The 25,066-nt window shown below is 47.2% G+C and overlaps 1 protein-coding gene across 2 annotated transcripts; it reads left to right on the forward strand.

The window, feature by feature from the left end:
• The first annotated feature begins 180 nt into the window (after positions 1-180).
• LOC120846366 (RNA exonuclease 1 homolog) lies at positions 181-23,379 on the forward strand. 2 transcript variants are annotated; one of them, XM_040218106.2, is made up of 15 exons: positions 181-360; positions 584-2,187; positions 5,528-5,608; positions 6,439-6,552; positions 7,428-7,607; positions 10,088-10,222; positions 11,690-11,966; positions 12,881-13,027; positions 15,361-15,474; positions 16,310-16,383; positions 17,536-17,649; positions 18,311-18,426; positions 19,506-19,644; positions 20,685-20,805; positions 22,688-23,379. In XM_040218106.2, exons 1-15 carry the CDS (start codon positions 261-263, stop codon positions 22,774-22,776), a joined length of 3,405 nt encoding a protein of 1,134 aa, XP_040074040.1. In that variant the 5' UTR covers positions 181-260; the 3' UTR covers positions 22,777-23,379. The 2 variants fall into 2 exon arrangements, with proteins under 2 accessions (XP_040074040.1, XP_040074041.1); XM_040218107.2 differs by having other exon boundaries at positions 188-360; positions 5,531-5,608.
• Positions 23,380-25,066: the final 1,687 nt, after the last annotated feature.

Raw genomic sequence — 25,066 nt, forward strand, 5'->3', positions numbered from 1 at the left:
AGTTGTTTACGCGGTATTTTGTTTTTGGTCGTTTATTGTTTATATATATACGCTAATTTACAGAAAATTTTTTACAACGTTATTGTTTTAATTTTAACGACAAGAGCTTATATTATATATCGAACGTTCATTTAATGTGAATGTTTGATAGGTGGCTGAAATTCGCTTGAGATTCTGGCTCGGCTGGCAACAAGGAAGAACCCAACTTGCGCCCTCGAGCTTGCGATGTTTATGTTTGTCTCCGTGCGAAGTTGCCGAAAATGTTACCGTCTTCGGGTTACTTCAAGAGCATAATCTGCCCGTTTTACGCGTCCGGCTTGTGCGAGCGACCACACTGCCACTTTCGCCATGTTAAGAAAGGTAAGTGACACCACGGGCGGCGTGCCCCATCCACCCGCTACTTGAGTGTCGAGTTTCTCGTTCATTTCGTTCTCTATTGTCCGAATGTCATCTTTTCGTCGTTTGAGACACCCACAAAATACCTCGGACCTTTCTCCGATAGGTTAGGAACTGCGTAAAGTCTATAATTGAGGCATTTAACGCGTAGATCATCGTTTTTGACGTCGCTGACGCGCTCTTTCAGACGCTGGTCGACCGAGCGCCGCGTTGGAGCAGGGCACCGTACCCGCTTCTTCCGAAGATCAGAGTCAGCTGCTGCAGTGCGTCAACGACGCGCTGCAGAAAGTCCAGCAAGACATGGTGGCCGTCAGCAAGCTGGGATCGACGCCTCAAGCCGTCGCGTACGTTCCGACGCCCGTGGGGAAGTGTCCCACGCGCAGGCCCGCGGTACCCGAACAGAAACGTTACATCCCGGCGCAGAGCGTTCCCGAGTACCGTCCGACGCCGCTGTCCGAGCTCCGGAGGAGGCGAGCGGGCGTTCTGGGAGCGGCGCAGAGGGCCAGTCCGCCTTTGGCCAAGAAGAGACGCGAAGAAGGCTCGAGTACGCCGTTGGCAACCGCCCCGACGACGATCCCTACGATCCCGTCTTGCAAGTCTTCCGCGCCGACGGTGAAAAGTGAAACCAGTGACCCCTGCCAGTCCAACGGGAAGACTCCTGCCGACGAAGACGACGATTCGGAAAGTCAGGACGCGGGTTTTCCGCTTGTCCGTGAGGAAGAAGACGCCATCATCAAGATGAAGAACAAACGAAATCTGCAGGCATCCATTGACACCCCTTCCCATCTTTCTAAGGGGACCCTCCAACCTCCAGTTGCAGACGACACGTCTCTACCTTCAAAGGACACGAAGGACATTCCTTCAAAGACCAGCAGTCTGCCTCCTTCGCCCGTAGACGACGCGTCAGTAATGTCGCAGGACCCGACTTCGACAGCGAACGACGCCCTCCCACCGCCGAAGGACACCACACCACCCTTGGAGGATCCCATCCTCGTCAAAAATAAGGAGCCGCCCGAGTCGTCGGCGTTGTCCGCTTCCGCCGAAAGCAAGGACGCAGACGGCACGAAAGAGGATGGACAGAGCAAAGCCCACTTGGACGCCAAGTCAGTGTCTAAAAACAGCAGCAGCCGGAGCAGACACTCGTCTTCCAAGGAGAAGTCGAAGCATGCCTCTTCGAAATCCAGTCGACATCGGTCGAGCCACAGCTCTCATCGGTCCAGTTCAAGCAAGGGACACAGCAGCACAAAGGACAAGACCGCCGGCGCGTCCAAGTCCAGCACAGACAAGAACGAGAAGAAGGAAAAGTCAGACTCGGAGAAGACAGCGACGGACAAGAGGAGTTCCTTGGACAACCACAAGGACGGAAAAAGCCACGGCGGGTCTTCGACGAAAACAAAGTCTTCGTCTTCGAGAAGCTCGTCGAAACACCACAAAAGCAGCCACCACAAGAGCTCTACGTCGTCGTCCAAGCGTTCTCATTCGTCGCACGGGTCGAGCTCGCGCAAAGATTCGTCCGCCGACAAAAAGAAGAGTAAGAGTCGGCGATCGAGCGATGGCAAGGAAGCCTCCGAGTCGAAGGCAAAGGACGGCAGCGTGTGCAACGGGTCGGCCGACGAATCGGTGCTTCGGCCGGCCGATGAGGATGTGTCGAAGGACAATGGAGATGGTGTGGACAGCAGGTTCAGCCTCGAGTGGGAGCTGGACTCGGACGACGACGAGACCTACGAGGAGTGTCTTCGGATTTTCAACGAGGTGCAGGCAGTGGGCGACCAACCCGTCAGTGCTTTGCAGGTGAGTCTCGTCTGCTTCTCCGTTGTTCTGTCTGTCCATTGGTCCATTGGTCGAACCGCTGCTGGATCATATGCAGTGCGAGTTCACCAACTGGACTCCTAGGAACCCCCCCAGTTGTTCTCTCAAGCACCGTCAGGGGTTTCCCAGCCTCCTGAATTTTTTCAACCATCTGTGCCTTTAAGTGAGGTGTTCTTATGGTTAACACGCTTATTTTTTTTTAGAAATTATGAGCCATTTGTAGATGGGCAACTACGTGTGAAACAGTGTCTGTGTGTGCATTGCTGTTTACGTGGTCTGTTGGTCTCTGCACCGCTTTACAGCATTAGTGCTCAGACTAGGACGGGTTCCTCGGTTATTGCTATGCGTTGCTCGAGGTAGAAAAGTTTAGCAACCGTTGTTCTATGGGATCTTTCACGACAGATTGCGATAAACCTCAGGATCCTCATGTTCAGTGGCGGCGTTTTTTACAAGCTGCAAAGGGCTCAAGAAGTGTCAGAAAAGCGATGTATCGTTATGTACGATACGGTCATAATTTTGTCTTTTTTTGGACTGTTCTCTCCACCATCTTCCTCTCTCTTCCTCGCAGTTTGTTTCGTCACCAGAAAACTAAAATGAACTGCTGTGCAAAATCCTGACCCTAGCAAATGGCATGGAATTAGCCAGTGGATGAGCTTGTCTCTTTTCAAGTCAGTTTCTAACTAGTTAAAGGGCAGCTCCGCTCAATTCCGAAAATTTTGGAGTAATGAGGGATTTCACATTAAAAAGCACTAATAAAAGGCACTACGTCATTTGCTTCGCGAAAAATGGAATGTATATTGTTAGATCTTACTTTAAACATGAGCTGAAATTGAAACGGAAACTTTGGCTTTGCCTGGCAACATTGGCTCCGGGCTGCCAGAAACATGGCTATCACATGGTGTGAGATGTCACGTGATCCACCACGCAACGACGGGCGGGATTGGAACGGGCCGGCAGGCCATCGTTGGGACGAGCGTGTACCGGGTGCAAGTGTCGCCTACACCGCACTCTTTACCACGCTTTGGTGTCTATGACATTCGACGACATCTACACAACCGCGGCATCAGTCTTCGCACGTAGTGTGAACGAAACTCCGAGAGACGGCGGTAACGGTGGGACGACCAGGCGGCTCCCAAAAAGCGCGCTGCGCGGGCAATGCCAGTCGCATGGACTGCGCTGGGCACCGAGAAAAAATGTTGCTGACGTCATCCGTTATGCTTGCCCGGAGATGTAAAGACAGACAAGCGCCGTAGCCTTGACTGCGCTGTTGGTTGCACCTCAATTCGCCCTCTAGAGTTAGGCAACTTGGTACTCTGCAAAGTTTGCCGGATCATTTAAGAAACATTTGAACAGAACTAGGTCGTAATATTTGATGTGCGATCTTCCTAGGTGATATTGAAGAGGACCATTGTTTTTTTTTAAAAACAAGACTGAAGCGGAGTTGCCCTTTAAACAAAAAACAAACAAAACATGCATTTTCAATTTCTTTTTTTTAATGTAGAATTATTGTGGTTTTTTAGACCTGTTTTGGACATGTGGTAGTCTGCAGAGTGCTCAAACACTGAGAAAAAAGATTCGTTTTACTTCAGTATTCCCTGAAAGCTTTGGGATAAAGCCACCATTAACCCTGTGTCGGTCGTCACTGTTCAGGTACAGCAATGATCACACATTTGAAAATGCAAAAGTATGCATCCCGCGGTATGCAAAACTATGCATCCCGCGGGAGTTGTTACTATTTGTTACGTCTTTGATGAACTATGAATGTTATATTCACACTTTCTATTGCTTTGCTGGGGGCTATTTATAGTTCTCAAATTAGAAGCTCCGCACACGTGAGGCTCAGTTTGCATACTGGCTGTCCTGGCGGCAGTGCCAATGGGAGCGCTAGCTCTTCCGATTCAGACTTGCAACATTCTTTGGAATTAAATTCGGAGGACGATAGCTCATCGTCCGATGGAGATGCTCTGTAAAGTACCTCCGGTTAAGAACCTGAAGCCGCTGGAATGTCGTGGAAGCGGACGCGCCAGAATGAAACTGAATGCAAGAAAGGTGACAACTTTTTGCTTTTAGTATTTTCATTTTATGCTTCTACCATAATATCCCAACAAATAGCCCACCTAAAATCGAAAGCAAATCGGGTGATAAATAATAAGGAGCGAGCTGCCTTTCCATGTGCAATCCAAAAAGGTTGAAAAAATGCTAGTTTTAGATTGTGTGACCTGCGAGACGTGTAAATTGTAAACGCGAACGTCATAGGGTTAATTGTATTGTGCAAAGCACACAAAACTTCCATAATAATTTTTTTTTTTTTTTCACGAAGTGTTTGCATTTTTGTGGAATCTAAAAAAATCTGAACCATAGACGACTGTCCTTCACAGTCAGCAATGCTGTCTTATCTCCCACCATGGCTTAGTTACACCGTTTCTGCTGAAGTCGCCATTGGCCAGGGCCCTGCAATTACTGGAAGTGGGCTATCTTTCGGTGTTTTTGAAAAAAAATGCCAAATCGTGCCAATTACGGGGGGAGATCATCTTTCGGGATATTACGGTAAACCTAGACAGCTTGCAAGCACTGTACGTGCCCCCACTAGTTAGTTAAGAGAAAAAAAACCTGTTCATTGACTCATTATTAATAGCCAGCTCCGAGGTATGAAAGAAATTATACTTTTATTTTTCTATGCTCGCTGCACAAGCTCTGTGATGCGTGCGAAAATAAAAACAGACAGTTCGAGCCAGAACACCGTGGAGTTTGGATGTCTTACGCAGGGGTTGCGGTGACGCGAGAACGCCGAGCTCCAACTGGCTCCGATTGAAGGATAGTGGGTAGACCGAAGCAAGCTGCCTCGAGGTCTACCGACTATCCTTCAATCGGAGCCAATACAACCCCTGCAAAAGGAGTGGACGAACTTGCGCTCCGCATTACTTTGGAAAGAAAACGCATTCGCTCGGAAACATCTTTTGGGGGAAAAAACTTGGCCATCAAAGGGTTAATTGTGTTTTGCAATGTGCACACCAAGTTTGCATAATTTTTTTTTTTTATCTTGTCAAGTTAGTACTATGGCCACCGGCAGAGCAAGAACAGCGGGGCGTCTATTTTGGACATTAGGCCTGTAGCACGAGCACATTGCATTCCGTCGCGCTTCAGCTGCATGTGCGTTCAAAACTCAAGGGACGCCTGAAAGTAGTCGAAGGAATGAGGCTCGCCCTGGAGTTTGGACAACTCAACCACCTCCCCGCCGTTTTCGCCCTGCCCTCTACCGTGCCGTCCGTACGCAAGCAGACCCGTTAGACGAAGCGTCACTTTCCTGATTTGTTGCCGGCAGCAGAAGAAGAAGACGCAGACATCTTGCGAGCCGGCCGTCCCGACCAAGCAAAGGGTGGCCCACGATCCGGACCTGACTCGAGTGAGTGACCCGTTTAGACGTTCTCACGCCGGTCCCTATCCTACGGGGTGGACGCTCGTCCGTTTTGAATTTGGCGACACTTCCTTAAACTCTGCGACATCTCGACCGACTCCGTGACTTCAACTGGGTCGCCATACTAAATCGAGAGAGGAGACAGGACGACGCCGCTATAGTCTGCTGCAGGTTGAAAAAAAAAGCGAGACTGGCCCTTTCTGCAAAAATATTTGCTCGCCCCGATTGGTTGTTTCCTCCTCCTCATCATTCAGTCTGTGTCACTTTTTTTTAACCTGCAAAGAAACTATGTCCTAGGCCTTATTATTTAGTACAAACGCATACTGAACATTAGGAAACATAATGAATACCACCCTAAGAGAAACGCAGCACGGGAGCGAAGTCAAGGCCCCCAAGTACTTTATTACCATTTACGTTAGGGAGTGCCATCAACTGCCGGCCAAGCATTCACGCGGGGTTGGAATACGAATGGGACGGGATCGTAAGGTGGGTACTGACTTGCCCTAGTTTGTAAAACTTTTCGTGTCCTTCGTTCCAAAGACTTTTGTAGACATTCATTGTGCTCAAATTCCGTTTGCATCCAATGGCCGGTCTGACCACAATTTGATATCGTCGGGCAACATTCTAAAATATTGCGTTTGTGAGCGTCGCATGAAGTCCGCTCACATTCAATAATGTTTCCGACCGCAATTTGATACGGTTGCACGGTTGAAAGGGATAACGTTGCACGGTTGAAAGGGATGTCTCGAGGCTAGTGCTCCGTCGTGTATTTGTTGCTATAGGGATCAGCAAGCCTGACGTTTTTTTTCGATCTGCAGCGGCAAGATGCGCAGAGGGGTCTGAGTGCCCACATCTCGGCAGCACAGGCGATGCACAACCGCTTTGCGCAGCTGCAGAAGCGCTATCAAGACCAGGCGTCCAATGGGCATCAGGTATGTTTAAGCAAAACGTCTTCCTCTAGAAACCTCAAGAAATTGGAAGCCACTGCGTCCTTTCGGACTGTGTCTATGACACGGGTGTTGAGGCTGCGCACATCTGACCCTCCCGGGCCCTTTCCAGCCCTCGGCGCCACCGAAGGCTTTCCCACCCTTTTGGCCTCCCACTAGTCGTGTTATCAATGAGTCAGTCTTGAAACGTGCTTGGCATAAGATGAGTGTCTTCTCTACATGTGCTCTGTGTGCTGATAACATTCCTGAAATATCTGTAATCTGACAGCAAGCTGGAGCTCTTCTATGGGACAGCCAGAGTAATTGTTCGCAAGTTCAGAATTTCAACTGCGGTGGCAACAGAGCTCCGTCGGCTGTTCCCTCTGGAAAGCTCATTTTTGTTTTCATGCTTCTTTAGCTTAGTATATTTTAATACATTCTTTTTCAAAGCTGTAACAAAAAGCTAGAAAAAAAAAAGTTCTCTACATTTCACTTAGTATTTGAATTTAAAATTCTGTTCCGTGCATGTTTAAACGGCCGGAAGTTAGTCGGCCCCACTGGGCATTCCGGAGTCTCCGCTGTAGACGAGAAATTTAACCAGTGCAGTACCGTTGCTTGCCTGGCCGTCTTTAATGCGCACCCCTCGGCGGCGATGCACGACCGCACGTCGGTACGACGCTCGTTCAAATCGAAACGGGCAGGTGCGAGGACTGAGCACAGGATCCCCGGGTTCCGCAAGTTTTCGCTCCGTGCTCTCCGAACTACGGTGTGTTAATGCACTTGGCCACCGATCCCTCTTGTTGAAGTTATCCCCAAAGCTTTCGTTGCACAGTTTTTGGTCGGTCAGTCGATTGAAGCGGCCATGTCGCACGCTCTTTCAGCCGGGCGCCTTTGTCTCGTCGGTGATGAAAGCCCAGGAAGGCAGCCAGAAGCGGATAGCCCACGTGCCCAACGCACCTCTGCTGGCCGCGGCCCGCAAGAACGCCACGGTGGTCACCAACACCTTCACGGTGGCGTCCCAACCGAAAGGGCAGCGGCGTTTGGCCCACGTTCCCGCCTTGGTGAGAGCTCGGCCGCTGCCTTCTTGTCCCTTTTACGGCGACGACTGTCGTTGGGAAGGTTTCGTAGTGGATTATGTGTTTGTTTCACGTACGTACATCGAGGCCCGTTAAATATAGCGAAAATATTTATCCACTTGTCGTCACAGTGTCGCGTCATGTTATAGTGTCACGTGACATTTGAGCGTCACACGATCGCCGTTCGTTACATTTAGCGGGACGAAAGGCCACTTCAAACTTGGCAGTTTAATTGTTTCTAGAGTGTGTAGCTATCGTCACAAATTATTTGTAGGGCACGTTAAGGAACGGGAAATTTTTCGGTTCCCGAGTCAACAGGCGTAAGCTTGACTTCCCGTCAGCCCATGTGTTAGAAAATGTCCATGTTAATGTCAAACATTCTTTGGCTAAGTGTTCGTCATTCCGTGAATCCCATATGAAAGCGTGGCCGTGAGGCTCAACACGGTTTGGTGGACGGGTGGGAGAGGAGGAGCAAGGTGCTTAACACAGATTGGCCAGCGTGGAGGTCACGTGACTACAGGGCTAGTCGAGGAGGTACTTGACCACATGTGCGCACTGAGGGAGAGGAGCTCGACAGTATGGAAGACTCTGGAAGACATCCGGGTTTATCAGCCCGATTAGCGGTAGTATCACTTCATTCTAGGAACAACTATCAAGCGTGCCTATAATACGCGTTCAACTATCTGCTAATACTTGACAGCACACAACAGACAACACACCATCAAAACAGATCCACACAAGGAAACAACACTCACACAGCGCTGACTCTCAACTCTCGGATATATTAAACATCATCTTCGTTGTCTTTTACTCTTACCCACTAAAAAGAAGAAAATAAAAGTTAACCAAAGAAGAACAGTGAAAGAAAAAGAAAAAGGAGAGAAGATAAGGAAGAAAAAGGAGTAAAAAAATACAAAAGAAAAAGAAAGAAATGACAGAGATTAAGATCAAGTCCAACTACAGTAAAAGTTACTAAGGAGGTTTTCCTAAATAATCTAAATAATAAATAATAAATGGTTTCAGCAGGTTTGTCGTTATTAATTTCAGTCTCTGAATGCCTATGAAGGTCAAGCAAGCAGAAGCTACTAACCACAGAACAAGAGAAGGCACTATAAGGCTTGTCATAGTGCCCTATATTCACAACCTGTCACACAAGCTTAAAAAGGTAGCGAGTAGTGTCAACTTCGACAATGTTTTCTCTGCTCTGCAAGAACTTTCTAGCCTATGCAAGCGGGTGAATGGGCCATCTATTCGACCAGAGTGCTGCAACAAAAATCACAAGACCAAGTTCGTTTCCTGTGCAGAAGGAGTGATATATTTTTTCCCTTTTACCTGTGGGAAGCGTTACGTTGGGCAGACGGGGCACTGCCTTAACGATAGGCTTCGAGAACCTAACAACAACGCCATTAATGCTAACTCAGGTCATCTGGGCATTCATTGCAGAGATTGTGGATGCTCCCCCGTTCTAAACAATTGCGCAGTACGGGGACGAAGCAAGAACAAACTAACTAGAGAAATTATCGAAGCGCATAGACCTGCTAGATGGATTATGTGTTAGTACCCCGTCGATTAGCTTATCCAAAAAGAGTTGGATTATTTAGGAAAACCTCCTTAGTAACTTTCACTGTAGTAGGACTTGATCTTAATCTCTGTCATTTCTTTCTTTTTCTTTTTATTTTGTATTTTTTTACTTCTTTTTCTTTCTTATCTTCTCTCCTTTTCTTTTTCTTTCGCCGTTCTTTTTTGGTTAACTTTTGTCTTCTTCTTTTTAGTGGCGTAAGAGTAAAAGATAACGAAGATGATGTTTAATATATCTGAGAGTTGAGAGTCAGCGCTGCGTGAGTGTTGTTTCTTTGTGTGGATCTGTTTTGATGGTGTGTTGTCTGTTGTGCGCTGTGAAGTATTAGCATGATTAACCAACTCGCCCAAGCTGAAGTATAAACTATCTGATGAAGAGCGCCGTGAACGTGGGCGTCTGGCAACTCGGAGTATTTCTAAACGTTTCTGTTGCAAGAACGTTTCACGTATGCCACACAATTGCCTAGCAATTTGCTCGATTTGGAGTGTCAGTGTGCCGTGACCATCAACAGCATAAAGTTCAGCCTTTTCAGCAGTCAGCACCTTCGACCTATACCGCGAATAGTGCAAATGTTATCTTTTATGCTACTGTCTGTACCAAACGTAAGGTTTAATGAAATTGGGTAGGTGTCCTCGAGTTTCCCAGTTGAGAGTGGCGTATAAATACAATGTGTGGCACGTGCTGCGTTTCTTTTGTGGGATTCAGCGTAAATTACTGTTAGACATCCCCCATCTCTCGAACGTCAATTCGAGCTTTGTCTATCGGCGGACGGACACCTGTTGACCTTTTTCGTTGGGAGCTTGCAAAACAAACGATTGTGCCAAGCGAGACATTTAAGGGGAACCGGTTGGAAGGTAGTTCCACCCTTTTCTTTTTTTATTCTCAGGTGCTGTCCAAGCGGCCCACCATTCCCGCCGAGTACGGCAGCAGAGTTCCGGTGGTCGTGCGGCAACGATACCTCAACCTCTTCGTCGACGAATGCGCCAAGAGCAGCACGACCGAGGAAGAGGCGATCGAAAAGGTGCTTGGCAGGCGCCGACTATATCTTTTTTCGTGCTCACGTCGCTGCCACTCTCACTCTAAAAGTCTCTTTTTGCCGCGCCGTCGAAGGTGCGCCGAACAGAATGAAACGCGCACGTCTCGAAGTTAATCGTGCCTTTTGCAATCACCCGAGCGTCGATCAATCGGTTCGCAACATTTGTCGTCGTCCCTTTTTCTCCGTCGTGCCCGGCTCGTTTTTATGCGAAATATTTTGCGTCGTCAGAGGGCGTCTGTGATTAGATGATTAGACGCACGTCGGTATTCAGCCGGGTCCCCGGTTCGACCGGCGAAAACACTAATCCCCGCCGAACTCTGACGTGGCACTCCCGTTACAGGTGACGTAGAAAAGTCGGAAAGGGAGGACATGCTACCAGCATGTCCTCTCCTTCAACATTCGCCACTTAATAGACGCTGCTGCTGCTTGAAAGAGGCGCAAGTGCCGTCCCTCGTTTTGTTTATTTCCCCTACGCACCTCGACTTGACTGGTTCGCGTACTTGTGACCACTTACTACCGAGCGCCTTAAAATCCTCTCGGGGGTTTGTGACGACGAGAGGACATGCTGGCAGCATCTGTCAAGTAGCCGTAAAACACTCAGCGTTTTCATACATTTGCTATTTTTTCCGCGCGTCGTTCCTTCCTGACTGGCTTGAAAACTTTTGCCGAGTGTTGCAGACAACTATTTCTCGTAGATTATGCATACATTTAAGTTTGCAAATGTCACAAAACCTTTGCTCTGGTGCAATGCAGCTCCAAGGTCAATTCAAAGATCGTGCCTTTGCGTTCTCTCATTGTAAAAGATCATAAGAACTCGGTTGTAAATAAATGCAAGCGTGTGAACGGGCTTAAAGTGGAGACCCTAGTCTTTAACATTTTTTTGTCATTTCTCATCTAATTTATATTAAATCTTCACATCTACTATAAGTTCTTGTGCTAGGCACAAACATAAGCTCAATTTTATTTATCTATTATAGTTTTCAAGGAGACCACAGCTTCATCACAAATGTTTCTGTTCAACTTTTTTAGAATACCCCCATGAAGATATACAGCACAAAGTATGACCTCATGTTTCCCTAATGCTAGAGAGTGCAACAAGGCCATTGTTATAATCTTACCATCGTTTTAAAAAAAGTTATTGCGAGTGAAATTTTTTTTTTCTGATAATTAGAAACGAGTCATAAAATCTTGGCCCATTAGAAAATTTTGTAGTTAAAGTTGTTCAGAAATAGTAGTCTTGTTGTGTAGTACTCACAGTGCATGTTGTTTGAAACCTGCAGGCCAAGAAAAAATGTTTTAAAAATATAAATTTTTTCATAATTTCATAATTTTTTAAATTTAATAAAAATTCAACAAGCCTTAAAAAAAAATGACAGTGTATGGGCTTTTAATTTTAGGGACACGGCGACAAACGAGAGTTCTTTCCAAAGGACGGACTCGCGTTCTCTGCAGGCGCTGTCGGAGGAGAAGCAGACGTACGAGCGCAGCTCCAACAAGTCGGTCTACCTGAACGTGGCGGTGAACACGCTGAAGCGGCTGCGCAGGGAAGCGGCCGCGCAGGCGGAGGCGGCCTCGGTTGGAGAGACTTCAACGTCTGCGCCGGACTTGCGGCCTCAGGGGGCCAACAAGGTGGTCTCGCACGCGCTCGTGCTGCAGGGGGCCCTCGGAGCGCGCACGAGCTTCAGCATCGAGAAGAACCGCTACAAGAAACCCGCCGTCGAGCTCACGGGTGAGCCGGTGTTCGAGCCGTGGGGGGGTCGCTTCACACTTTTCTATCATGGGCGGCTCTGCTTTCAGGGATTAGGGTTCTTCACGCTCTCTTTTTGGAGCGACGCTTGTCTTAATATTTCGAAGGAGCACAGCTTTGCGGCAGCAGGAAGTAAGTGGGCCCTTGGAGGACTTTTCCTTTTCTTAGATTGGCACATCGCTGCGATAGATAATACATTTACGCTGTACTATTTATTACGTTAGCATCTTTTCCGTGCAGATGATTTCATTACCTAGCAGCTACGTTACACAGGATTGTGCAGAGAAACCGTGACCATAACTAGGGGCAATTGTTTCGAGGCTTGGACCTCATATTATACGCCTGTCAGACGGGCTAATTTCATGCACTTCAACAACTTCAGCTCACTGAATATCACTTCAAGTGTTTCGGTGCCACGCGGGATAAATTAGTGTCACTTGAAAACGATAACAATGATGATAGGTAAAGTCTTTTTAGACACCTAAAATGTTAAAAGTGAAGGCACTAATGTCGCCCCAATATTTACTCTTTTTAAAAAAGACACATTACGAGGCAGTGTTGCGTCAATTGACAATATTTACGTTAAATGGATGATTCTGATCGATCATTGCGAGCCAAGATAAAGAAGAAGTAAACTCGCTTGAAGCAGAGTGTCTTGTTCAGGAAAAAGCCGTGTGGCACACTACACAAATGACACTAAAGGCGAAGTGCACTCCGCTAAGGGCACTAAATTAGTCCGTCTGACTGGGGTACTGGTCTCGGCTATCCTGAAATAATATCTGTGTGCTCTGGACAAAATGTGTGCTGAGCCAGATCAGGTTGTTGTACACACGAGCTTCGGTTACTCCGAAATTTGAGATTTGCTTCATAAATGGAGTTCTCCGTCATTGCCGCAGCGTCGCGGCTTTACTCCCTCCTCGAGCCGTACCACCTGACGCCGGAGCAACTCGAAGAGCACAACTACCCGCTGCCACATCCCATGGAACCTGGCCGAGCCGTCTTCAAAGGGGTCAGCGACGGCAGGAAGTACTCCAAGCACGGGGGTATGTCGATGGCTCCACTCATTCGGGTTCCAATTCTGGTCGCCTCGAGATCCGATTTGCCTCTCGCAGCATTCGTCGTCTGCCAACACGAGCAAAACACGCGTCGTTCGCAGACGGAACGAGAAGACACCGTACATCGTCTGCTGACATATCTTAAAACAAGCTGATCGTCTTCTACGATCCGAGCGCCACGGCAAAGTGAGATCAGACGCGGGCTGAAATTTTGATTGTCTGCTGTTTCACGTTAGAGCCCATTGAAAACCCACGCTTTTTTGTTTACATATCGCAAGTTGTGTTGCTTCCATACACAAGCCAACATTGACCAATAGACAAAGCAATACTAAGGACAAGCACATTAGAGGCTGCAGACCTCTCTCGCTATTTGTACTTTGGTGAGACATTCTCCATCAAAATATTTCTCAATTATGAATTCGCGAACGGCTTAAAAATGTCTCGTCGGTTGATCATGTGCAAGCTGTGGCACCACATCTAATCAGCAGCCGAGAACGGATTCGCTCTCACTTCAACGAAAATCGGACCCCTGGAGTGAATGGAACTACTCTTTGCGTCGATGTGGCAGCTGGAACACGGCTTATACCAGTGTGTTTTGCGTCCTATGCCACTGCATGCAAAGCAGACAAAAAGACCTGTCGAAAAAATTCCCAAATGGCCGCGTGCAAAACATGCAACGAATTACGGGAACGTCCCCTGTGCTCCTTTTTCGTTCTGTAGCATCTATCGTGCGACACTGAAGAGAGTGTGATAGAGAAAGTGTGGCGCAGTTGCTTGCTAACCCTAGCTCTTTCGCTCGTATTGCCTCTGTTGTCTGCTACAGCCAGTTCCCAGAATTCTTTGCAATGCCAGCGCAGGGTGCTGCCCATATTCCGAATCGTCTATCGAAACAGGTATTGCTGATATTGCTACAATGACGAGGTCATTGATGTTCCAGTCATGGTTGGCCGTTCTCAGACTTATCTAACTTGTGGCATTATTAAATAGTGAGGTCCTGATTCCTTGTTATTATCTCTAGGCATCGTCCTCGATGTTGTCCTAGAAGTCGTCCTTGAGGTCGTCCGAGAGGTTGTCCTCTATGCAGCTTCCTCAAGGTCGCTGTAGAAGTCGTCCTTGAGGCCGTCCTAGACGTCATCCTAGAAGTCGTCTTCGAGGTTGTCATAGGCGTCGTCCTTTGAGGTCATCCTAGACGTCGTCCTCGAGGTCGTCCTAGAAGTCGTCTTTGAGGCCATCCTAGATGTCATCCTTGAAGTTGTCCTAGAAGTCACCCGAGAGGTCATCCTTTAGGCGGCGTCCGCGAGGTCGTCCTTGAGGTTGCCCTCGAGGTCATCCTAGTTGTCGTTCTGTAGGCGTCGTCCTCGAGGTCGTCCTTGAGGTCACCCTAGACGTCGTCCTCTAGGCGTTGTCATCAAGGTCGTCCTTGAGGTCGTCCTAGACGTCGTAAAAATAGCAGCTTCGCTGGTCCCCCATCTTCACGTGAAGTTGAAGGGCTCTACAATTTTTGACAGCTTAGTCGCCGTACGGCTTCAACTTGTTTAGCTTCTCATGAGGGTTGGACTGCTCATAGGGCACATCCTTCATATTTCAAGACATATTTGCAGAGTTTATGTGCACTGTATAGATAAACCACGCACTGGAGAGTGTGAACCCCATTCTGAAAGTCATTCTAGCATCGATAATCTAAAAACTATTATTTCGGCCCACAATATTACCACATTAAAAGCTAAAAATGTTCCAAGCACCGTCCGTCTCGCCACCCGAAACATTCATAGCCCATCGTCCCAGTCGGGTTGCCTTCAGTCGGCACCTCGGCTCTTCAACGACGCGTAATTTGCGATGCACTGCAAGAAGTTTATCGGCGTTTTGTTTCAAACGTTCCGTAGTACTACAGTGCTTGGAGTGCGTCTTCGACCGGCGTGTCTAGCGTCCCGTCCTGCCCATACACCAAAAGCAGTCCCGAAATGGCGACAGATGACATCTCAGAAGCCGGAGTCTCGTGCTGTTGGACGTCGCAATCGAGGCGGTTCGGCGTAGATGTTCTGGAGAAAAAAAGCACGAGAGAATGTCGCTGTCCTCGATGCGTTCTAACTGCCGCATCCGCCACTGTTGCCGGGTCACCACCAGGATCTCAACCGGCGACGGCCGGTCGAGATCCATGAAGTCGCCGGGCAGAAAATGAGGGACCGCTTTTTCGAACGTGGTAAACGCGCCAGTCGGACACGCGTTCCCGGCGCCGTAGTAGTACCGGACGCGGGGATGCGAGCCAGTCGGAGCGTGACACGTCGTTGGCCGCCCCGTTGTTGCGGGCTTTTCCGTTTCAGAGCCCACGCTGCACTGCAGCCGTTGCGGTGCCAGCTTTTCCCTGACGAAGGAGGGGAGCTACGTGCGGCCCGAGGAGTGCGTCCACCACTGGGGTCGCCTCTGGAAGAAGAGGAGTGAGCTGGCCCTGTTTTGGGGATTTTGGGGAAGGTCGGGGGAGGTCTTTGAAAGAATCGCCACCCTTTTTTTTTCTTTTGACATGACTTTGGTTTTTGAGGCATATGTCAAGAACTTAATTCACTGTGTTTAGGACCGTTGTAATTCGACATTGCCACCGTTGGTTAACGTTTCTTCTAGTTTTGTTGTGGATGAACTGTCTTCTCATTGATAAAGCTTTTTGGTATTAATAAGCTCTTTTGGTAACGGTGAATTTTCTTTTTACTGATAAAATTTCTTCATATGGGTAAGTTTTCTTAATGATGAATTTTCTTTTTATTAATAAACTTTCTTGCTAATGGTAATTTTTTTTGCTATTGATAAATTTATTTGATGGCTATGAATCTTGTTATTTTCTCGCGTTTGGTAAAATCTATCGTTACTGATCAATTTTCTCATAATTAAACCATGTTATTTTTATATTATAAATATTTAAAATTGTTTTCATTACTTTTATATAAAAAAAATAGGAAACTTCGTCAATAACAAGAAAATTGACCCAAAACAAGAAAACTCGCCATAATTCATCATTGATGAATTTTCTTGTCACTGGTAAATTTCCTTGTATCTAATTTTCTTGCACCTGATGAATTTTCTTGTTATTGGTCAGTTTTCTTGTGCTTGATAATTTTTCCAATTTATCAATTTTCTCGTTGTTGGTAAATTTTCTTGTGATTCATTAATTTTCCTGTTGATTGATTTTCTGGTTTTTGGTCGATCTTTTTGTTACTAAAGACATCTTCTGTTGATTAATTTTCTTGTCACCAATCAATTTTCGGCTTTGCGTGCGTCCAGTTGCGGGCAGCCTGGAAAGCCGGTACAGCTGCTGTGAGGGGGACTCCCAGTCGGACGGCTGTTGCGTCGCAAAAGTGAGTTGCATTCAGCGGCGTACCAACTTGTTTCTGAGTGGGGGGCAAACCAGACCCCCCCCCCCCCCCCCCCCCAAGGGCCAAGGGACAGTGCCGTTTGTATCCCTTGGGAGCCGCCGGCCAGCGTTTGCCCTGCCCAGTGGTGGCTGTTTCAGGGGAGCAAAACACTTGCCTTGCTTCCCCCCCACTCTCAGAACTGGGGGGGGGCCCCCCCCTTGCCCCCCATCCCCCCGGTTGGTACGCCCATGGTTGTAATGTGGAAAACGGAGCAGCGGCTACCAACTTACTGCAGCGAAATGCTCATTGCAGTGCTAGGCTTTTTTTTTTTTTTTAATTAGATTTATGCTTTGTGACATTCTCTTTTTGCCAGCGTTTCCCACAACCAACCGAAATTGAGAATGAATGCGGTCGTAGCGTAAAGACGGGCATTTGTTACGTGGGAGCCTTTCTATAGTGGCTTGTTGAAACGTTGATATTTACAGAATCAGTTTCTAAGTACCTAGGGTTTTTCGCTTCCTGTTACAACTAAATTTTACCCTTAACGTTACACCTCGGACAAGTTTGATTGAAATCGGGTTAAGCCTGATATCTCCCCGAACGTGAAACAGTGACAATCTCCCGAGCCTCATTTGGAACTCTGGAGGTATAAAAAGTGACGCATGTTAGGATAATAAATGGACAATTATGACTGGAGTCACGTAAAGTGAGTGAAAATATGTTAATCGAAAAGATCTAATGCAATAAAAGGCAATCCTCGGTTGTCCAAATCATCACCACTTAAAAGCAATTTTTTTTTTTTTAAATAAAACTTCAGTATTTTTTAATTTATAAGACACACTTTTTTTTCCAAATTTTCGGTGGTGCGTCTTGTACACAGGTGTGTCTTATATACTAATTTTTACTTAGAAACTTGCGAAAAGTGGGGGGTGCGTCTTGTACACAGGTGCTTCTATACATTGGAAAATACGGTAGTTTGAAATCTTCTGAATCCTCAGATTGACAGGGAAGAAAAACAAATTGTTTCCCTACCTTCATTTTGAGAAATAGAACCTGAAAACAAAGAACCCTAGATACACCATAAAATTGTCATATTCTGCACATTCCCGCGTGTTTTCGTTTTTCGAGTGAGTCTGAGACTTCCGTCGGCCGCAGGGTCACGTCCACGAGGGTTACGACCCCAGCACGCTCACGGGGTTTGTCCGCACCCTCGCCAAGAGTCCCTTGCGGGGAGGCAACCCCGGCGTCTACGCTCTCGACTGCGAAATGGTGAGTCCACTTCTCGTCAACCGCCACCCACTCCGCGACATCGGCCATGGATCTTTCGGATGAAGCTACCTCCCGTCCCGCTCGTGCGATTTGCTCCGCTTTTGCCGGGCATACTGAAAGGTCGACCTTTGTGGGGTAGTCTATTGCGACGGTGATATTTGAGACTGGGATGGAAGGATGCAAAACTCACGGCAAAAGAGACAGTGAAAAGGAGGACCAACAATGCCTCGCATTCAGATACAAGGTTTCAGACGTTGTCTGTCCCCCTTTTCTGTGTCTTTTCCAGCCCAGTTTTACGTTTTTCCATCCCAGTTTACTTATTCGAGCTCACCTGCCCTTGGGCTGCTTTTAATTTAAGCGAACGAAACAGAGCGCAGCGATGGGGTAGCGCTGGCAGTAAACATCAGATGTGAACGAACATAAGGTAAAGAGAGGAAAATGAGTTACAGAAGCAGAGCTCCTCCTTTTTTGTGAAATTCAGTTGAAAGAGTTTTACATATTAAAAAATTCAAACTTTCGTAACCTTTTTTTTTTTTTTGTGGTTGATTTTAAGATTACTTGGGCCTCGCGTTTTGCGAAACTTTGTGTCCTCCTCGGGACCCAGCCTCGGAACGTTTGGAGCTGGGAGCGTACGCGACGTCCGTCGTTGCTTTCTTTTCAGTGCTACACGACGGAGGGCGTGGAGCTCACGCGAGTGACGGTGGTCGGCTGGGACCTGCGGCCCGTGTACGAAACCCTCGTCAAGCCCGCCAACCCCATCCTCGACTACAACACAAGGTGCGAACCCCGGCCCGCCCGTCCACAGAATAGAACCGTGTCGTCCGATGGGAAGAAAACGGAGCTCGCCGATCGGTTGCTTGGGAATTTATAGATGCCGTCCTTCCTTTCAACGTAACTTGGTAGACGACGAAAGGTACGACGCCCGCCGGCCAACCGGGGCATTCGTCGAGTCGTGTGACAGCGTAGCCTCCGAGTGCGCTAATTATGTGGGAAGCTGTCGCTTACTCCTCTGCGGCGCTTTTGTTGGCGCCCTTTGCCAGGTTATTTGTACGCACGTTATTCTTATCTCACGAAGAAACCTGCATTGCCATCAGGCATTGCTGTAAAAAGTGAAATTCTGAAAAAAAAAGGAGTTTCTTGAGCATAATTGAAGTATAAAGGCCCGTTCACACTCTTGCGATTGAGTGAGACCGAGAGAGACCAGACCGGTTTTTAAGCCTCTTGCGATCTCTTAGGACCAGCTCCGCTGCAGCGCATCCGGTGTTAAGAAGTCGCAAAAGGCTTGAAAACCGGTCTGGTCTCTCTCGGTCTCACTCGGTCGCAAGAGTGTGAATGGCGCTTAACAAAAATGCTTTGTAAATGCAAGTAGTGAAAAACACAAAAAAAATTGAGAAATGTTGAGTGGGGTTAGGCTGAAACGAGGTATATTTTACCAAGCTGCGAGGTTTTACCAAGCTGCGAGGTTTTGTGGCATTACCTTCCCGTAATGAACTCTTTCCGAAAGTGCACTTTCGTCAAGCAGCTGCATCCCCAATTATTTGAGGCCGCCGAATTTCGGGCGTGCACTCGAATGTAGATTGGACCGGAGTGCCACGTCGGCGGGCCAGGGCAGTAAGGATGCGAGCTCGGCAATGTTGAACCGACCACTGCGGCACACACAATCTTCTCGGCTTCGCATATCGTAGAATCTGAGGAAGTGCAAAGTTTTTCACGGGACATGGGACGTAAGACGTCGATCTCGTTGTTGCCTTTCTGTAAGGGTAACAACATTCTAGATCCACCCAAGCACTACTTCCGAAAAAACGTTCACCCCAAAGCGGGGAACGGCGTGTTCAACGGCGTTCGAACGACCCCAGGTTCAGCGGCATTACGGAGGAAGACATGGACCGGGTGCAGACGACCATCCGGGACGTCCAGGCCGTCCTCCTCTCCCTCTTCTCGGACCAGACGGTGTTGCTCGGTCACAGCTTGGACAGCGATCTCAAGGCCCTCAGGGTGGGTCCGTCGTCCGCGGACGCCATCGCTTTGCTTTTTGTCGTCTAGGAGAGCTGCACTTAAAACGGGCGGATGTCACGTGGGCGCGCAGCAATTCCATTATATACTCCCGTCCACTGCTAAGCTGAGAGTGCGGTTGAAGCTTTGTGCTCATTGGACCAGTCGTAGATCTATCTTTCATCGCGTAATCACACTCCCGCTTATGCTGGTGCACAGGGAGCAAGGCCAAGCGATGAAAAAGAGGTGGTGGATTAAACCCGGAGCCGTGTGGCTCTCGATGCACCGTCAGCTTACGAGCGTACGGAGCACAGCGCTGGTGTCTGACCTTGGGGTGCTCTTTTCTCGGGGGTGAAAGTCGCCCCACCGTTGAAAAGGTGTTTGCACTCCCTGTACTACAAGGAGATAAATGTGCATACACAAAGAAAGCAATTGTAAATCGTAGTAAAGTTTAAAAAAAAGGAGAAAAAAGATTGTTCTTGGATGCAAATTTTTTTCGAGGCTAACCGCTCTTCACTTGGTTCAAAAGCTGCCAGCCCCATAGCTTGGTGAAGCGGGCTCTAGATAAATGACAAGGGCATCGTTATTGATTGTTACCTACATACAAACACACTACCGCTCCTGCAGTTATCTCATTCAGAGGTTGGCCGCATTCGTTCAGATATAATGGCTGCACTCTTTATGTAGTTTTTAGAACAATGTCGTTGCCCCAAAATGAAAAAAAAACAAGATTTGCACAAAGGTATAAATCAAATTGTCGCAAAAAATATTTTTTGCAAAATTTTTTTGCAAAATAAGAAAAAACTGCTCTTAAAATTTGAAATTTGTACTTTTCTTTTAAATATAAAATAGCAAAGAAACATTTTTGGTGCACCTACGAGTGCATTTTAATTCACCAGATAAAGGGAGAAATTGGTAACACTCTGGGAGGTGCGAAACGTTATTCCCTACTATTCTCGAGGTAAAGACGAGTCTAGTGCTCGGGTATCACTTTCCAGCAGAGAGGACGGGCTGAACAGCAACTTGTGTCCGTCTGTTGACAGCTGGTGCACAGTTGTGTCGTGGACACGGCAGTGGTGTTTCCTCACCGGAGAGGCCTCCCGTACAAGCGTGCGCTGCGGACGCTCATGGCTGAACACCTCAACAAGATCATCCAAAATGGCGGTGAGTGTGCACCCTAGAGTTAAAGCTATATTGGAGAGAAAAAGGTCTCGGCGGGACATGGACGCAAACATTGGTGGTCCCAGTGGGTGGTTCCGATGGGCCCGTATCACTGTTGACGCTTTAATGATATACGCAAAGCAGCAGCAAAACATCACCTGCAAGGTCTGTGCCAAGTTCTTTTCTAGCTTACTTTGCGGAAACCCACCGGCTTTGCAAGTTGTATAAAAATAAAGGAAATCGACGAGTGGTCGAACAACTTTGAGTTGTCTCAGTTAAAGCAAACACACCGAAACTATCGTTGGCTTTCTTTTTCTGCTTTTCTTTCGCTCTCTTACTCATTCTTTCTCCCGAGACCATTGATGTCGGCACTCGAGATTTGCCGCGTTCTGCTCCCGGCTTTCCCCTCCCCTGCTTGGTGCAGGGCTCAAAAGGGTCCGATGTTCTGAGTACTCAAGAAGACCTGTGCCTGCCTGGTTGTTTGTATGTACTGTGCTTTGCTGCCCTGTACCACAGTTTATATTTTGTTAGTTGTTTGAGCCCTTAAATCTATCCTTAACATATTTTTTTTCCAGCCACCCTCGCCAATTAAATTAACCGGTGTTGCTTGCTTGCGACAGAAATCTTATAACTTGTGAATCAGACATGGCAAGGTTGTCCTTAAAATGGTGACTTGGGTTAGCTGTTTCATTACACACTAGGAGTGCCAAAAGAAAGGGACGGAGTAAAGACGACAATAGCGACGACAACACAAGGTGCACTTGCAACTCAAATTTTATTAGATAAACACTGGCTTATATATCCTTTGCAGAAACAAACACATAGTAGTTTCTAGCATGCCCAGTCTTGCTCTAAGATAAAAGTTTCTTATCAATCGATGTCAAAGAAGGCTTGCTGACACTCTTACCAGCACCCCTTGTTTTGAATACAAACTTGTCACAAATTTCCCTGGTTGCTCTTTCAAAAAACTATTCCAGACACCAGGATCCTGGGGCGACACATCCAGTGAAAAAACAACCGGAGAAATTTATGAAGCCTATGTAATCGAACACAAGGGGTGCTGATAAGTGTGCCTTTTCCGGCCTTGATTGATAAGGAACCTTTTCTAGCCTTGATTGATAAGGAACCTTTTCGCAGCAATAGCTGGTATGGGCTCCTCCCACCACTGGAAATGATATTTGTTGTTGGTGTTGTAGTAGTTGATGTTATAGTTGGCGATGTAGGGTGTCCGTCGTCGATGTTGCCAAACCGTTAAAAGAGTTTGCCCGCCGCCCGCAAGAATCGAACCTGGGTCCACTGCGTGTGAAGCTGAGGCGTCGCTACTGAGCTACGCCACAGCGTTAATAACCTGCTCTAATCTTACGGTTTTTGTAGTACCCAATGTCCACTGCACGTGCTTTCTGGAAAAAAAGTAGCCTATAACAAAAAAATGTCGTCTTAGCACTGTCAGTGCAAGAGCTCGTGCCCGGAGACGCGTTTTCACGTGCTCCAGAACAAAAAAGGAAACAAACGTTCGGAGCGAAGTAGAACAAAACAAAAGTGTTTGGAACAAAACAGATGTCTATTTTGTTACGAACGTTTTTGTTCACGCACCCCACCGCCCCACGGTGCACGAACACGACGCCGATGCCCAACGACTTTGCCGTGACGTGTCCCAGCTGTCGTTGTGACAGTACTGTGGGTTAACACAGGACTGCTCAGTTTTTTTTGGAGCAAGCATGAGCATGCTGGAAATGACGAGTTTGTTTTTGTAAATGGTACTTGTCTAATAAAACTTCTAGTTGGGATTGTGCCCTGTGTTGCCTTCGTCTGCACTCTGTTCCTGTCTCTTGGTGCCTTTAGCGCATCTGTCCTCACATTACCGCTTTGCACTGACTTGTCGCAGTGGACGGTCACGACAGCCAAGAGGATGCAGTGGCTTGCATGGAGCTCATGATCTGGAAGGTGAAGGAGGACCTGAAGAGGAATCGATGACCGGCGTTCATCCCCCACTTCATCGTCGTATTTATTTAAAGCGGGAGGAGCGGCACCATCTGTGCTCTGCTGGACAGGTCACAGGTTGCCAGCCGCACTCTAACCAAAGGCTTAAATAAAAATAAATAAAAAACATTGCGAATTATTATAATTTCAGGATCGCCGGAGGTCGTCGTTTGTGCACCGTGGTGCAAGTCTGGCACGCTCATAAGGTTACACGCATTTGCATTTCATCGGTACTTGGGGGATTAGCATCAGCTGATGCCAGAACTGGATGGTTCGAAGATACCTTAGTTAGCTTTTGAAGAGTTTTTTTTTCTCCTTGCTTTAACTGTGAAGTGACGGACTATGTCAAGTTAGGATGGTCGTGCTGATCGTGTTTGACAGCTTTTTGAGTCTGTTGTGCGGCATCAAAAGCATTGTTTTTCTGTGTTTCTTTTGCCTGTTGCATTTTTTGCTCTCAAGTTTTCAAAGTTGTCGTTGCGATTCGTTGAACATCTCGTCTTGTTTTGGCCTTGTGACAATGTGAACTGATGGTTATCACCCGCCCTCGTGGGCAAAAGCAATACAACAGCTCCAATAAACTGGATGTTTGCAAAGAAACCTAATGGCATTGTAGTTGTGCGTTTAATTTGATGTGCTACAAACTACCAAGCACATCAGTGCCTATTGTGACGGTTTGCTGCAGTGCACAAACAGTGTACATTTTGAAGCATCGAGTTTGTGTTTCCTCATCAAGAAGAACTAGGGATAACCAACAGCATGGTGCAATGACGTCGCATACATGCAACATATTAAAGCGTTTTGGCAACGACTACGAGCAATCTGTTGCTGCAGCGCTTAAAAAAATTTGTAAGACATCAAAATAAAAAAATAAAAATGTTTTTCACGCGGCATATTTTGCTTTTTGTTCGCACTTTTTTAACCTTGGAGAGTGGGAAAACAGGACAGGACGACATGAATCGCGAAACGCAGCTGAGCTTTATTTTACAAATCACAACCTTAAATACACAACCAAAACAAAGAACCCGAAGAGACCAGAAGAAGACACTGATGACAACATTGAAGTCACGTGTACCCAACCCAGGATACATGTCTCTAAAGTGGGTACACATCAAACCCTTAAACTGAGACTCCGCAACAAGATGTTAGATTGCACCGTAATACGGATAAGAACAACCGACAACAGAGTCGAGGTGAACAACCAAATGACCACTAAGCCACAAAAGGAAAAAGGCCGACCAACTACTAAAGGGCAACTATGCTTCATTTTTGTTTCTGAAAAAAAAAAAAAAAAAAAAAATATGCTGTCCTTTTTTGTATTAGCTAGGAAGACCACACGTCAAATGTTAAGACCTGGTTCTGTAGAAATGTTTCTTAAACGGTCGGGCAAACATTGAAACACGCGAAGTTGCGGAAATTCGCACTAATTCCAGAGAAGAGCTCACCGGAGATAAGCTTAGCCGCTTTTGTGCGGGTCCTGAGAAAAGCGCACTAGTCTTTTGACAGACTCGGAGAAGAGCTCACCTCAAAATAAATATTGACGTAAAGTGGTCGTTACCATTAAATAGCACTAGTGCTACCAAGGATTTAGGCTCCTGGAGGCGGAACTGCAGTGGGTGAGGGGGCTGCCCTCCTCCGCAAAAGTTCAGATTGCAAAAAAAGAAAATAGCCGAAGGGATCAATTCAAAGAATTGTTCCCTTCGGCCAAAGTTTTGATGTTTGTGTAGCTTTTGTTAGTTCAAAGTGGTTCGTTATTTTTTATTTCTTTTAAAGATTTAAAGATTATTGTGGCTGCGAAGTCAAGGCGTGTCCCCTTGGTGCCTTTGTTTGGAGTGTTTTTTTATGGTGACGATTTTGGATTCAGATTGTATGAAAGGAGGGAGAACTGAATAAAGTGGTTAGCTGTGTTTGAGACGTCGTCGTGTTTCTTCCACCCAGTCTCAGGTGGTTTAAAAAATGGTAAACTTACACCAGCTCGCCTGCGCCCTAACCGTTTTTTCATTGATAGAACCAGGTTTTTTTGAGGAATCGACCGCACCCATACTTTTCGCAGTTCTTCATCCTCCGGGAACGTAAGCACATACACTTTCTTTGACGACGTTTCATGGTTCCCATGGCACCCAGGAACACAGCATTTATGAGGCATGGCTAGCCCGAAAGCCGCCCGTAACTTGACAAAGACAAAAGAGACGGTTAGAGCAGTTCGCATACTCCCGCCGCGAGACTCGCGCAAGCCGCCGTGCGCAAAGTAGCGAAAAATTGTCATTGCGCAACTGCCCCGGGAAAA

The sequence above is a fragment of the Ixodes scapularis genome, unplaced genomic scaffold, assembly GCF_016920785.2.
Source record: "Ixodes scapularis isolate PalLabHiFi unplaced genomic scaffold, ASM1692078v2 PGA_scaffold12__126_contigs__length_90152505, whole genome shotgun sequence".
Classification (NCBI taxonomy): domain Eukaryota; kingdom Metazoa; phylum Arthropoda; class Arachnida; order Ixodida; family Ixodidae; genus Ixodes; species Ixodes scapularis.